Source organism: Orycteropus afer, unplaced genomic scaffold, assembly GCF_000298275.1.
Source record: "Orycteropus afer afer isolate SDZICR_OR568_19922 unplaced genomic scaffold, OryAfe1.0 scaffold00975, whole genome shotgun sequence".
Taxonomy (NCBI): domain Eukaryota; kingdom Metazoa; phylum Chordata; class Mammalia; order Tubulidentata; family Orycteropodidae; genus Orycteropus; species Orycteropus afer.
The window spans coordinates 190,776-205,603 of NW_006922562.1; the positions used below are offsets into that span (position 1 = coordinate 190,776).

General features: G+C 41.5%; 1 protein-coding gene across 1 annotated transcript in view; it reads right to left on the reverse strand.

The window, feature by feature from the left end:
- The window catches only part of REPS2 (RALBP1 associated Eps domain containing 2), a 171,719-nt gene that overhangs the window by 23,736 nt on the left and 133,155 nt on the right, over positions 1-14,828 (reverse strand). The window contains 2 exon segments of the mRNA XM_042783369.1: positions 4,704-4,795; positions 7,704-7,766. Coding sequence (XP_042639303.1) covers positions 4,704-4,795; positions 7,704-7,766 — 155 coding nt within the window.

Here is a 14,828-nt window from a genome sequence, read left to right on the forward strand (position 1 = left end):
ATTTTAGTTGTACTTTGTGGGGAGGAGAAGGGGCAAATTAGTCTACACCGTCTTGCCCCCTCAGTTGTATGTTATGATATTTCTCCTATATTTGCAATACATTTTTTCTTGGACAGATGAAAAGAGAACAGAATCAGAGACTCGCATGCTAGAAGGATCACTCTAGTCTAATCTCATTTTATGGAAGAGGAAATAGGTCCATGGGGTTATTTACTTCTCATAGAGCTCCACAGTAGCAGAGCTAAGAATAAGACCACAGATGCAAGCATTCACGTCACTGCACTTAGCATAGCGTTAAACAGCTTTCAATGTGCTCCTTCATCGCAGGTGATGACAAATCCTCCATCATTATCTTTGTCCAGGAATCACTGAAATACTCATCGGCATACTGTTTTTTTCAGCTAATGTCCTATAGGACAGCACAGCATACTACTTTGGAAGAAAACGAAGGTGGCATTTCAGGTGATACATATTTGTATGCAGCATCAGGACTGGAGGAAGATTCATTAACAACCTGCAATATGCAGATGACACAACTTTGCTTGCTGAAAGCAAAGAGGACTTGAAGCACTTACTGATGAAGATCAAAGACCACAGTCTGCAGCATGCATTACACCTCAACAGAAAGAATCCTCACAACTGGACCAATAAGTAACATCATGAGAAATGGAGAAAAGACTGAAGTAGTCAGGGATTTCATTTTACTTGGGTCCACAATTAACACCCATGGAAACAGCAATCAAGAAATTAAATGAGATATTGAACTGGGCAAATCTGCTGCAAAAGCCCTCTTTAAAGTGTTAAAGAGCAAAGATGTCGCTTTGAGGACTAAGGTGCTCCTGACACAAGCCATGATATCTTCAATTACCTCACATGCATGTGAAAGCTGGACAATAAATTAGGAAGACTTCAGTGTTTGTGAAGAATACTGAGCACAGCACGGACTGACTTTGGGCTTCCACTTCTCCCCAGAGCCCTTCCACTGTGTCCTTTAAGAACTCATGGTCCAGCATCCACAAAGTCCCCTTTATTCTTAATCCCTTTCTCTGACCAGTCCTTGTCTTCCCTTAGTCCAGCAGTTCTCAACCCTGGCTGTACTTCAAAATCACCTGGGGGGCTTTTAGGAATCCTCAGGCCCAGGCCTCCCCCAACACCAAAATCTCTGGGGGTGGGACCCAGGGATCAGAATTTTTCCCGCTCCCCAAGATGGTTCCATTGTGCAGCCAATCTTGAGAACCCCTGGTCTAACTGCTCCCCTAAGGGGACTGCTGCCCAGAAAGAATGCCATCGTGGCACCACCGGGACTAGAGGTGAGGAGGTTTGCTCCTTTATAACACAAAATCTCTCTTCCCTCAACTCTCCTGGCTTGCCAGGTCTCCGGCAGTGCTTCAGACACACTGAGGTCTCTGGGCATTTGGTTTTCCTTCACTGAACAGAACAGGTTGGGTTCCTTTAAAATTTCTCTATCTTGCTATGCTTAAAAGTATTAAGAAAATGTTCTTTCTGTAGTAGTAGTAGTAGTAGTAGTAGTAGTAGTAGTAGAAGGGGGGGGCTGATGGCACAAACAGGTAAATTCTTAGCGCTTCAGTCTCCTGAGGGCTCCAATTCCTCAAATATGCTAATACAAAACTTACAAGATAAAGCTTTGTACCCAAGGCATCTATCCTTTATTAGTAATTATACTGAAGCTCTGGTTCTATCACAGATTGCCATAAGAAAGTTGACATGACAGCAAGCCTATTAAAGGGATTTAGCTATTGAAGTACCAAACAGACCCTTTGCAGGGAACTGACCTACAGAGCAAGTAAAACTCTGTAGATGGTATCTGATTCCGTTTATATGCATATGAACAGTGAGCTAATTAAGTTGAACTAACTCTCACAGTAGCATTACTCCATATGAAATCATTCATGCTCATTTCTTTTTAGTCACTGAGGCCCTGAATCTTTTTTCTTTTTTAATGGGTCACCTCTTCTGGGCTGAACCAAAATCCCATGCTCTTGGTCTCTAGCCTTTCCAAAGGAAGATGTGGGACACAAACCACCACCTGATTCTTCATATATTCACTTGGTCCATCTTGATCTTACCTATAGTATAAAAAACAAAAAAGTTTTGATTCTTTGACTGTATTCCTTTTCCTAACTCCAGGGCCCCATCTAACTGAATCCAGATGTTCACGTCATAGCGGAGCTTGGGCTAAGCAGAGGCCAGCTCAACTGTACCTCATGCTGAAGGGCTACACTTCGTCTCTCTCACTTGATACAAGGAGAGGTATACTTTTGGTGAATGGAGACAGGATCTCTCTCTACCCTGTATACATAGCTGCAGATGCACAAACTCATTTCTCTTATATACTTAAAACTTGAAAGTACATCAGTGATTGGCCGCATTGTTGTTTTTATTTTTGTGCTTTAGGTGCAAGTTTACAGAGCAGAGTTTGTTTTACAGCCAACATTTTGTGTAAATTTGGTTTCGCTCCCCAATTACCATCCCCAACCCTACCCCACTGTCCAACTCCCTTCCCAGTAACCACCCCCCGGTGCCCTCACAGTTACACACTCTTGTGTGTCCTGCATTTCCTCTGTGCGAATACTGCCCCTCTGGTGCCCTGTGGTCGACTGCTCCAAGGGATGCATCTCCACAGAGTATGTGGGTGCGTCACCTTGGGTCAAATGGTCTGTGTGGAGATCTAATTTACTGCTGGGCTGAGAGCCAGCCCCTGGGAGTGAGTTTTATTCCAGGCCTGAAGTGTATCCCAGGGCATAGTATTGGGGGTCCCACCAGACTCCATCCAACCAGTAATTCTGGTCATTATTGTGTTTTTGGATTTTGTTCCACATTTTTCCTCCCACTCTATCCATGGCCACATAGTTTTTTAATAGTGCTGCTTGTTAGGGATCAAAATGTTTTCTTGTTTATTACAATCTAGTCTTGCCCATTTATTAAATAATATGAAAAAATTAAATGAAAAATAATCCCAGAGCTTTATTTCAATCTCTTCTCAGAGCAATTAATAAGCATAACGATTGTAATTAAACCTGGTTTTGTTCTTTCTCCCTAGGTCTCCTGGTGATGACCCCATTTTAAAACCCCATTAAAAATTACACACACACACACATATGTGGTTGCTGTTGTTATGTGCCGTCGAGTCAGCCCCGACTCATAGCAACCTCTCCCTTGGGTTTCCGAGGTAGTATTACTACAGAAGTAGATTGCCCCATATTCCTTCCGAGGAGTGGCTGGTGGGTTTGAACTGCCAGCCTTCTGGTTAGCAGTTAAGTGCCTTAGGTACTACGCTATCAGAGCTCCCATACATATACATATACATATACATATACATACACACACACACATACATATATATACACACGCATATATATACATAGATACATAAATATATATATATATATATGTACACATACACACACACATACACACACAATTTCTTATGTCCATATATACCAGAGAACATGCCAAAAAAGGTTTAATACAGCAAAAGAGGAATTCCACATGTTTAAATTCTCTTTAATCACATTTATTGTGAAGTTAAGTTTAAAATGACTTTATGAGCGTGTAAGCAGAAGGAATAGAAAAGCAAGGAAGGAAATAACACACTGAAAACCTGATTGATTGAGATCCCAAGCTAGCTTGCAGTAACATTTCTGTTCATTTTTTACTCTGTAAGACACTACTAGCATAAGATATTAAATTTAACTTTAATCCAGGGCTTTGAATCAGTTCTTATCGGCTGAGTCATGGCCAACAAAGCGAAACCAAGGCAGACTCAAGTATGTAAAATGTGGGTGAACCAGAACAATAAGTGGAACGGGGAAAGTTACGGGTCAACTCCGTTAGAAACGTAACTGGCCTCTTAGAAAAAACAAGGGCAGCATGCTCGTTGCAAAGTGACCAAATCTCCTGACCAGTGGTGCCCACCTCAAAGACAGCAGCTGAATGCTCACTTTAAATGTGTGTTGCTCTCCACAGTCCTGGCAATAATTCAGTCTCCCCGAATCAGGCTCCTGAAAGGGCTCACTACGCCTCTTCTGAGTCTCCCATTCCAGGGCTTCAACTAGTAATGTTTCCCATTCTGGTTACTGTTCTGCTTCAGTCAAATTTTAAAAATGTGGGTCTGTTCTGATTTCCCTTTGCTGGCCGTGAGTGAACTGGTTCATACCAGTTTAAAGCCCTGCTTTCATCACATGATACAGAGATGAGAAGATGGATGAGAGACATCCGGAAGAGTTCTTACCAATATCTTAAAGCTGGTGTACAATGATGCTTCCTAACCACTAAGCTCTCAGGATGCTAATAGGTATTTTATAAATAAAAACGTGGATGGCTACTCATGCAAGTTAGTCACCAGATCCAGCAAACTTTGCTAGGTTGCTTTGCCACAGGCCTTCAGAGCCCTTAGTGGATGTACTGCAGCAACCTTCTGCACATTACCTTACACTGCCATCTCCCAGAAGACTGTTCTCACAAGGAGTTTGGGAAAGACTAGAATAGAAAGGTATTCCACACAGGTGGGTTAGGTGAGATTCTTTAGGAAATTGATTAGGAATTTGACACAGCCAACACAAAGACTAAATATCACTCAGGAGGTCGTATGTTGAATTGATGTGCCCTGTGTACCGTGGAGAAAGAGGAGACAAATGGGGGGAGGGATGGCAGAGGGTTTTGTGCCTGCATTCTTTACACACCTGTTCCTGTAGTCGGAACTCCCCATAGTTGGGCAGTTGAGTTGGAGGCTTCGGCTGAGCACTGGGCTCACTGTTGACACCGTGCTGTGAAAGGTGAAAGGCAAAAAAGTAGATTAATTCAGCACCAGCGCCTGGAAAAGATCTTCCTGTCACTAAGCCCCAAAGCAGGCAGGAAGCCCCTTGCGCAGCTCAGATGAGGACCGATGATAACAGCAGCATGTTTCACTCCCCAGAACCGACTACTGTAATTGGCACAGTGTCAGAAAGATAAGGACGTGAGTCACAAAAGCCGTTTCAGACAGGTCCTCCATGCATTCAGTCTGGTGCCTCCTAAGCCCCATGTTTGAAACCAGCAGCTGGTCGGTTAGTGTCCCTAGAATGCCTTCTCATTTTCATACCTCATCCTGTTACTGTTGGCTGCCATTGAGTCGATTCTGACTCACGTCAACCCCATGTGTGCAGAGTACAACTCTTCCACAGGGTTTTCAAGGCCGTGACCTTTTAGAAGTAGATGGCCAGCTTGGCTTCCCAGGGGCCTCTGGATGGATTCGAACCACCAACCTTTCGGCTAATAGTCAAGCACTTAACCATTTGTACCACAGGGACTCCATTCATCTCATCTAGAGCCTCCTTAACGGGAGCTCGTAGAAGACTCTATTTCCATGTGATGGCTCTGTGGCTGTCCTGTGCATACACACTGACTATGGTGAGAGGGAGTGAAGGGGCCTTTAAGGGGCTGTCTGTTGGAGAGCTGGCTCTCCTAGCTATGCCACCTTGGTCAACTTGATTCAACTCTGTACAGTCCAATTAAAAGGCATACCATTAGTGCCTATCTCACAGGGTTGTTGTGAGGATTAAATAATGCATGTAAAGCACTTAGCCCAATGCCTGGTACAGTGTGTGTGTGTGTGTGGGGGGGGACTCACTGCCATCAAATAGATCCGACTCATAGTGCCCCTCCGTGGGTTTCCGAGGTGGTATTTCTACAGACGTAGATTGCCCAGTCTTCCTTCCGAAGAGTGGCTGGTGGGTTTGAACCACCAACCTTCTGGTTAGCAGTCAAATGCCTTAGGCACTATGCCACCAGAGCTCCTTTGGTATACTGTAGATGCTCAATAAACATAGCTAATAATTTACATGAGCAGAAATTATATCCTAGGAAAGGCTTAGGCTGGAACTAAAGCTTACCAGCAGGGACTCAATAAACACTTGTTAGTCAACCAAACTGATCAACCAATATATTTTTTATTTTATTGTAGTAAAATATTTATAACAGATCATTTGCCATTTTAACCATTTTAAAGTATACCATTCAGTGTCATTAATTACATTCACAATGCTGTGTAACTATCACCACTATCCATTTCCAAAGTAGCCAGTATCTTTCAAAGCCAACACAGGGATACCAGAAAAGGCCGTTCTCACTTGTTGATCTGTGGGTCAGAAAGAACAGGGCCCTTTTTCACCCTTGAAGCTGAAGCGAGGAGCCAGAACCTCATGGTATTTACATCTCATGGTTCACTAGACTCTACAGACCATCTAATTCTCTGAAACAAAGACTAACAAGTGTTAACCATGGTTTCAGCAAGTCAACAAAGTCTGAGCCACTCAAAGCAATGAAGGACAACCCACAACTGTGGAGAGAAATTCCCCAACATTTTCTGCCAAGAGCCAGAACAACTCACTGGCATTGAGTCAATCCAGACTCATAGCAATCTCCATTGGGTTTCCGAGACTACTTATCTTTATGGAAGCAGATCGCCCTATCTTCCTTCTGCAGAGTGCCTGGTGGGTTTGAACCACTGACCTTCTGGTTAGCAGTCAAATGCCTTAGGCACTGCACTATCAGAGCTCCTTGCCAAGAGCCAGAGGAAGGTCTTTAAAGAACAAAAATTCATCAGCAGTAATTGATGGAAAGGGAGATCTGTGGCACCATACACCACCCTCCACAGCTTTGCTGCTTGTCTCATTTTTGACTCACAGAAAGCATGGGTGAATAAGGCCATAGTTGTTGTTGCCAGGTGCCATCAAGTCAGTCCTGACTCATAGCGACCCTACGTACAACAGAACAATCACTGCCCAATCCTGCACCATCCTCACAATCCTTACTATACTTCAGCCCATCACTGCAGCACTGTGTCAATCCATCTCCTTGAAGGTCTTCCCCTTTTTCACTGACCCTTTTACTTTACCAAGCATGATGTCCTTCTCCAGAGACTGGTCCCTTCTGACAACAGGACTATGTTGTGGCCTTATTAGGCCACAGCAGCACATGTACATGAGGCAGAATGAATTTACAGGCAAAGCAGATTTTAGTGATGCATTCTCCCATTCCACTGCATACCATTTGTTCCAATGGGAAGACTATCCCAGAGAAAGCACTGTGGGTCAAAACCACAGCACTAACCGCACATTGATGATCATTTATTTTCAGTTCATGCAGAATTACCACAACTCCGAAAATGCTGATGAATATGTACACTGACTACACATACTATACAGAAAAACCATGCTCCTTCCCCCCCCCCCAACTGGAGAAATACCCCTTCTTCTACTCCTCTCTCTGTATTCAAACCATACACAACCTTCAAGAGCCAACAGTGAACTCACATGCATTGACTTGGTGGCTTATTGAGGAATTGTCCACTGTCCCTCACAAGGCTGGCTGGCTGAGGAGAAATGCAACTAACTACTTTCTGTTGTCTTTGGTCACATATCATCTTGGTTATCTGTTCTGGGGCAGTCAACCCTTCCAAAGATGCACACTCACAGAATAGCATCCCTACTATGGAACCAAAACCAAAAACCAAACTCAAAGCCGTCGAATTGATTTGACTCATAGCGACCCCTCCTTGGATTTCTGAGGTGCTATCTCTACAAAAGTAGATTGTCCAATCTTCCTTCTGAGGAGTGGCTGGTGGGTTTGAACCACCAGCCTTCTGGTTAGCAGTCAAATGCCTTAGGCACTATGCAGTCTACAAAAATCCAATCTGTGTCCTACCTGTGATGGACAAGGTCTCGGAGGGAGTGCAGGTGGTTGAGGCAACGATCCTGACTTAGCAGCTGAAAAGAAAAACAGCACACTGTTAAGGACCACCCAAAATCAAAACAAAACAAAAAACCCTTCCATTTGTTAACTAGGAGTAACAACAGCATTTAATAGGTTTAAGTTTTTAGAATCCATCTGAGCGCTTAGTTTAAAAAAAAAAAAAAAAAGAGTATATGCTATTTCTAACCCCTTTCTCATTTTCACACTACCCCAAAACCTAAGCATTATATAGGCTGTTATGGCTAAGACAGTTCAAAACAGTAAGAAAAAGACACCCTTTGATCAAAAAACTAGAACCCAGCATGGGAAAGACAGTCAACTTCTCATTATTCTGGTGGTAATTATTTAGTTTTGAATAACCTCAGCCTTTGGCTTCTCTCATATTTTTCCCGCAATGTCTCGGCCACTACACTGCTCATTAGCTCAGTGAGTAGGGAGAAAGTGAAGAGGCTGGAACCCAAATGTGCAGCTCTGCTATCCCACAATGCCCTGTGCAAGGGTCTGGCAGTAGTGGGCAAAGCCAACAGTGATGGACGAAAGCAATATGCAGAGATTCTTCAAGGATCTCAATTTCCTTTTCTCTCTCCCATCTCTGTTATCAGGGATAATTACACTGGTTGCTAAAAATATCTAGTCCTACTTAAAAGATGCTTCTGAAAGTAAGTTTCAGTCTAATTTTTTTTTTAATTTCATGAGACATAAAGAAAATTTGAACTAAGCCAAGGATTGTCTGAATTGTAATTTAACAATGAAAATAAACAGATGCTATGAAATTATAAATAAAGCTCATAATCACACACAAAAAATAAGGTTAGCATCACAAATTGGCAAGTGAAACCACATTCTTTACAAACTCTTGAGAAAAACACATCACACTCTACCAAACTATATGCAGTTTTTGCAAATCTGTGATACGTGTGCTAATATTTGGACAATCTTCTGGGTCTTAGAAGTTAATCGCAGCAATGTACCAAGAACATAAAAGATTTTGCAAATCACTCTTGATTAGTTCTAGCAGGGTCAGACAAGCTAGAAGACGGAGTCCAGGGCTTCCCACAAATATAACTCAGAGTCATGTCATGGAGGGTTTCATTTGGAGCCAGTGCAGATACGGTACAACCATGTCAGCCCATCTATGATTTCTCTCAATCTGTCTTTCATTAAAATTTATGAAATACACCAGTGGGTCAAAACTCCAGAGGTGCTGAGGCCCTGACAGCCATCGATAACAAAGTCTGCAGCAGGAGAGAATGACGAGAGCTTTCAAGAATTACCCATCTCAGGGCCCCTGCTCTGTAGGGCCTCACAGAGTGGGCTTCTAAATGACCGATTACTTCAAAACAAAATCAAACAAGCAGAACTCTGTGCAAGTTGCTAACGGAAAAGACAAGCAATAGCACCAGAACACACTTCGGGTTAAAACAAACCTTTATTAACAAGTTGCTGTTGCTACGTGCCGCCGAGTCAGACTCGACTTATAGTGACCCATCCTTGGGTTTCCAAGGCAGTATAATTACGGAAATAGATTGCCCAACCTTCCTTCCGAGGAGTGGCTGGTAGGTTTGAACCGCCAGCCTTCTGGTTAGCAGTCAAGTGCCTTAGGCACTATGTTACCAGAGAGGCACACACAAAAAATTATAAGCCATTTAATTAAAAACACTGTGGACTTCTGCTTCCAGCCAAGATATGGTAGTAGAGATCAGATTTACCCTCCTATTTGAAACAACCAAAAACAGAGAGATAAAATATATAAGACAACAGTTTTTGAGACACTAGAATAAAACATACAAAAACAACAGTTTTCAAGACACTAGAAAACCAGGCAACAAAGTACAGAGATCCTGAGAGACGGAAACAAAGAGAGCCCTGTGACTGTCCCACCTGACTGCTGGGACACAGTTCCTAGAAACAGGCCCCAGAGCCAGATTCATGTCTGACTAATTTCTTGTTTTGGCTCTTATTTCCTTTTTAGAAAAGACAAATGCCTTATTTTTATAAAAGATGATGTGGGTTTATATCTGAAAATGTATCTTTTGGATAAAATTATATCGAAATTATGATGGCAATTTAAAATGCTGCAATTGCTGTGGAATGCTTGTTGATTCCTCAAATAACTAAAAGAATTGAAAACAGGAACTCGAACAGATATATGTACACCAATGTTCATAGCAGTGTTATTCACAATAGCCAAGAGGTGGAAATAACCTGAGAGGTCCATCAAAAGATGGTAAGATAAACAAAATGTGTCCATATATGGGAATATTACTCAGCCATAAAATGAAATGTGGTTATGATATATGCTGTAACATGGATAAACCTGGAAAACATTGTGCTCAATGAAAGAAGGCAGACATAAAAGGTCACATATTGTCTGATCGTACTTGGCTAAAACATCTAGGATAGGCAAATCCAGAGAGAGAGAAGTAGATGAGTGGTTACCAGGGGCTGAGGGGAGGGGAAAGTGAAGAATGATCGCTTAAGGGGCACCGAGTTTCCACTGGGGTGATGAAAGAGTTTGGGAAATAGTTAGGATGGTTGTACAGCACTGTAAATATAATTAATACCACTGAAATGTATACTTAAAAATGGATAAAATGGCAAAGTTTACGTTAGATGTGTTTTACCACACTAAAATGCGTTTATTTATAAATTCAGCACAGCTGCCCAGTCACTAAAACTGATGTTGTACATGTGAGTACTTAGTCACAGAAAGATGCTCATAATATATAGTTTAAGAAAAAAAGTCACAAATATGGCATATACAATGTTACAACCATTTATAATAAAAATATGGACAGTGTTTATTGCTAGATATTGGGATTGGGATTATAGGCCTTTTGCCTTCTCCTCACTTGCATACATTAGGTACCATTTCCATTAAGATCCAATACCACTTGCTAAAGTAAGCAATAAATAAATAAATAAATTTCAAATTACAAAAAATTAAATCACCTACAAATATTAACTGTAGTTTTGTTTCTTCCATAATGTTGAAAAATGGTAAGAATGGACATACTTGCCTTCTATTGATCTCAAAGGGAAAGCTTTCAATACTTCACCCTTAAGTGTGGTGTTTGCTATAGGTTAGGTACCCTTTAACAGATTAAGAAGTTTACATCTATTCTTATTTTGAGATTTTTTTTCACAGTAATTTGTTGTTGAATTTTAACCAAAGAGACATCCCCATCCACTGAGATGATGGTATGATTTTTCTCCTTTTAACTTGAATGTGGAAAATTACATTACGGATTTTCTAAACCCACCAGCCACTCCTCGGAAAGAAGATGGGGCAATCTACTTCCATAGTGATACCGCCTTGGAAACCCAAGGAGGGGTCATTATGAGTTAGCTCCGACTCCACAGCAATGAGCCTAGTTTGGTTTGAAATATCGAAACACCCTTACAGACATAGGATAATCCCAACTTGGTCAGGTTTTTAAATCTGCCAGATTCAATTGGCTAATGTTTTGTTCAGGATTTTTACAACTACATTCATGAGTAAAACTAACGCAGTGATTTTAATTTCTCATTTGGTTCTTTGTTACACTATTTCATCTGGGGAGTGTTCCTTCTACCTATACTCTGGAATAGGTTGTATAAGATCAGAAATAATTTTTCTTGAATATAAGGTCAAACTTGCTAATAAAGCCATTTGGGCTTGGAATTGTCTTTGAAACAAAATTTTTGATGAAAGAGTCCTTTTCATTAATTGTTACAGGACTATTCGAGACTTGCTAATTCTTAAGTCAGTTCTGATAAACAATATTTTTGCAGACATTTGTTAATTTCATGTAAATTTTCAAATTTATTGGCATATGGGTATTTATAACCCCCTCTTCCTCTCTGTTCCAGAGTGCTGCACCCAAGGATTAGAAGAACCTGTTCCAGGGAACTGGAACATCAAGAAGAAAGATCTAAAGATATTACACATCAAGAAATCTCCAATAAGATCATCCAGCCAGGTTGGATGAAGGCTTCAGTTGGCAATATTTTTTCAGATCTCCCAATCAGCTTATATTCTTAAACACAAACACATGTTTAAGATATCTGCAAACAAATTTCTAAATTAAGGTGGGGACAGACTGAAACCTCAAAGAAACAGATTAAATATATACTAGATGATTTAAAAATGTATATTATTAATATCCTCAGAAGATCATTCAGTTTATTCTAGAAATATTTAAACAATTACTATGTGCCAGATACTATTTGAGGTGCTGGCAAAATATCAGTGAACAAAACAGGACAAAAACCTTACCCTCATGAAGTTTATGTTCTACTGAGAAGACAGAGAGAATGGGATGGGGGCTGAGGATGAAATTTTAATTAGCATCATGAAGAAAAGCCTCAATAAGAGCTAAGAGACCTTATTGCAAAGGTGAAATAATAGATGTAGCTGGAAAAAAGTTCAAAAATAAGTCAAAATACCTGCAGCCCTTACAGAAACAATAGAAGACAGACACAGAGTAATCCCTCACAGACATCCAGACACTATGGGAGATCCAAATAGATCTACTGCCTCAGGACCATAGTACTGAGGGACACCAGACTCAACTGGCACAACAAAATACATAAAAGCATTGCTCCACATCCTACACTGGTGAGTAGCAACTGGCATCTTAAAAGCTTTCAAGCAGCCATCTAAGATGCAGCTAATGGTCTCATAGTGTTGAAAGTGAAGAAAATGCAAAAACAAACAAACAAAAAAGGGCATTTAGAACAAATCAGCCCTAGGACATGATGGCCCGTGAGACCAGAAGAACTAGATGGTGCCTAGCAACCAATGCCAACCACTCAGGAAAGGATCAAATCTGGAGATCCTGGATAGAGTGGGAGGGAAACGTGGAACATAATCCAAAAACTCAATAATGACAAGAATTACTGGTCAGATGAAATCTGATGAGACTCTCAATACTATGGCCCTGGAATACATTCTGCACCTGGAATAAAATGCACCCCTAGGGGCTGGTTCTCAGCCCTATAGTTAACAAAATGTACATGTAGACCACTCAACCCAGGATGATGCACCCACATACTCTATGGGAATACATGCCTTAGAGCAAAAGACCATGGGACACCAGAGGACCAACATTCAAACTGAGGAAATGCAGGACAAACAGGAGTGCATAAATATGAGGGGGACAAGGTGAGGGTTGCAGGGTAGGGAGGGGAGGAAACTGGGTTAGGGCTAAACACGGTGAATAGGGAATGAAACTAAATGTATGCATTATGTTGAATGTAAAACAAGCTCTTAAAATTAAAAAAATAAATAAGTCTAGGGATTCCAAATGGAGTCTCATTAGTAATCACCATGCTAATTCCCTCTAGCATCTTAGTGCCTAAAAAGGTAGTTTGAATTAGGGATTTAATTTGAATTCCAGCAGTTTGAATTAGGGATTCTGGTGCTCCGAACAGCTCACTGAATCAGAGTGCACCAAATTCAGGGGAGTAGAATTAGGAGAAAGGGACAGGGGAAAAAAATAACAAGATCGGAAGATCTATTCTGCAGAGCACCGACAGGCAGCCAAGAAAGACCATCGGAGACCTCCCTTGGGAAGTGCCAACCAGCAGGCGAGAAAGGCCATCCGAGACCTCCCTGGGTTAAGGAAGAAGATACACCACATGAGTATACTAGAGACCACACGAGCATACCAGTGATCACCCCAAGGATCTACCATCAGCACCTGATTTTATCGGTAACTTGGGTTGCCTAGGTGCAAACGGGCATGTCCAGTGCTGCTGAAACCCAAGCAGAGAGTCCACTGGTGCTGCAAGAGGGCAGGCCCAAGGAGGGGCCCCCACAACGGAACATCGATCAGGCTTGGGTCAGTTTAGTGGTACTGAGGAGTCAGTGCCTGACTTTGTCACTAATATTGGGACCACAGGTTATGTGTGGGCACTGGCCTGGATCCAGTGCTGCTGAAACTGAGTGGATCTTTGGTGCCATGGACGGGTGGACCCAGAGGAACTCCCACAGTGGATCACGGTCTGGGCCAGTGCCATGGGTGGGCAGGCCCAGAGAGGAACTCCCGCGGTGGATCTCAGAGCTGGGCAGTTGTCTTGGGTCAGCTTTTTGGCACCAAGGGGACCTGGGAGCGGGATTTTTTTGTGTGTCTGAGCATGGTGGAAAGTGATGACCTCCTAACAACTGGAATCTTTGCTGAAACTGAGCTGCAGACCTGTGAATAACAGTACAATGTCATCATTAATAGCCGCTCAAAGCCCTAGAAACTGCCCCTAGCAATGTGGAGCTTTCCTTCTTTCTCTCTTCTGCTCCCACCTTCTCCGCCAATACACTCACTTATCCAATAGAAGAAATCACATTCAGCCGCCATAATACCTCCCAGTTCGAATTCTAAACCCTCTTTATGGCAAACAGAAATCCATATCCATATTCCACAGTGATTCCACCATCACAAAGAAAACTACAGAGCAACCTAGCATACCTGAAAAAATAAAAAAACCTGATAAAACTAAAAAAATAAAATACACCAGCTTTGCCTTTTAAAAATATTAAATCATAAAACCAAGACAAAACAAATAAATAGATAACCAACAGTTAAAGACAACCTCAAAATTTCTAGGAAACAACATACAACATCAAATCAAACAAAAAAACAGGACAAGGCTTTAGAAGCTAAACCACAAAGGTCTCATTAAACATAGAGGAAGAGGAGGCAAAAGAATTATCTGAGAAAAAATTTAGAAGAAATGTTTATAAAGCTTTACAAGAGCCTAAGGAAACCCCAAACAGAAGCAAGGAGAACACAGTTCCCTGGAAGAACTTAGGAAAATCATTCAAGAACAAAATAACAAAATTAATGTACAATCAGAACTCATACAAAAACAGCAGTTAGAAATCCAAAAGATGAATACCAAAACTACAGAATTACACAACACAGTAGAAGCACAGAAGAGTAGGTTAAAAACTGGCTGAAGAATGCATATCCCAATTAGAAGACAAATCCCTGGAAGCCTATATGAAGAAATATCAGAACAAAGATTTAAGGGAAATGAAGAAAACCTAAGAATTATATGGGACGACATGAAAAAACAACATAAGACTTGTTGGAATT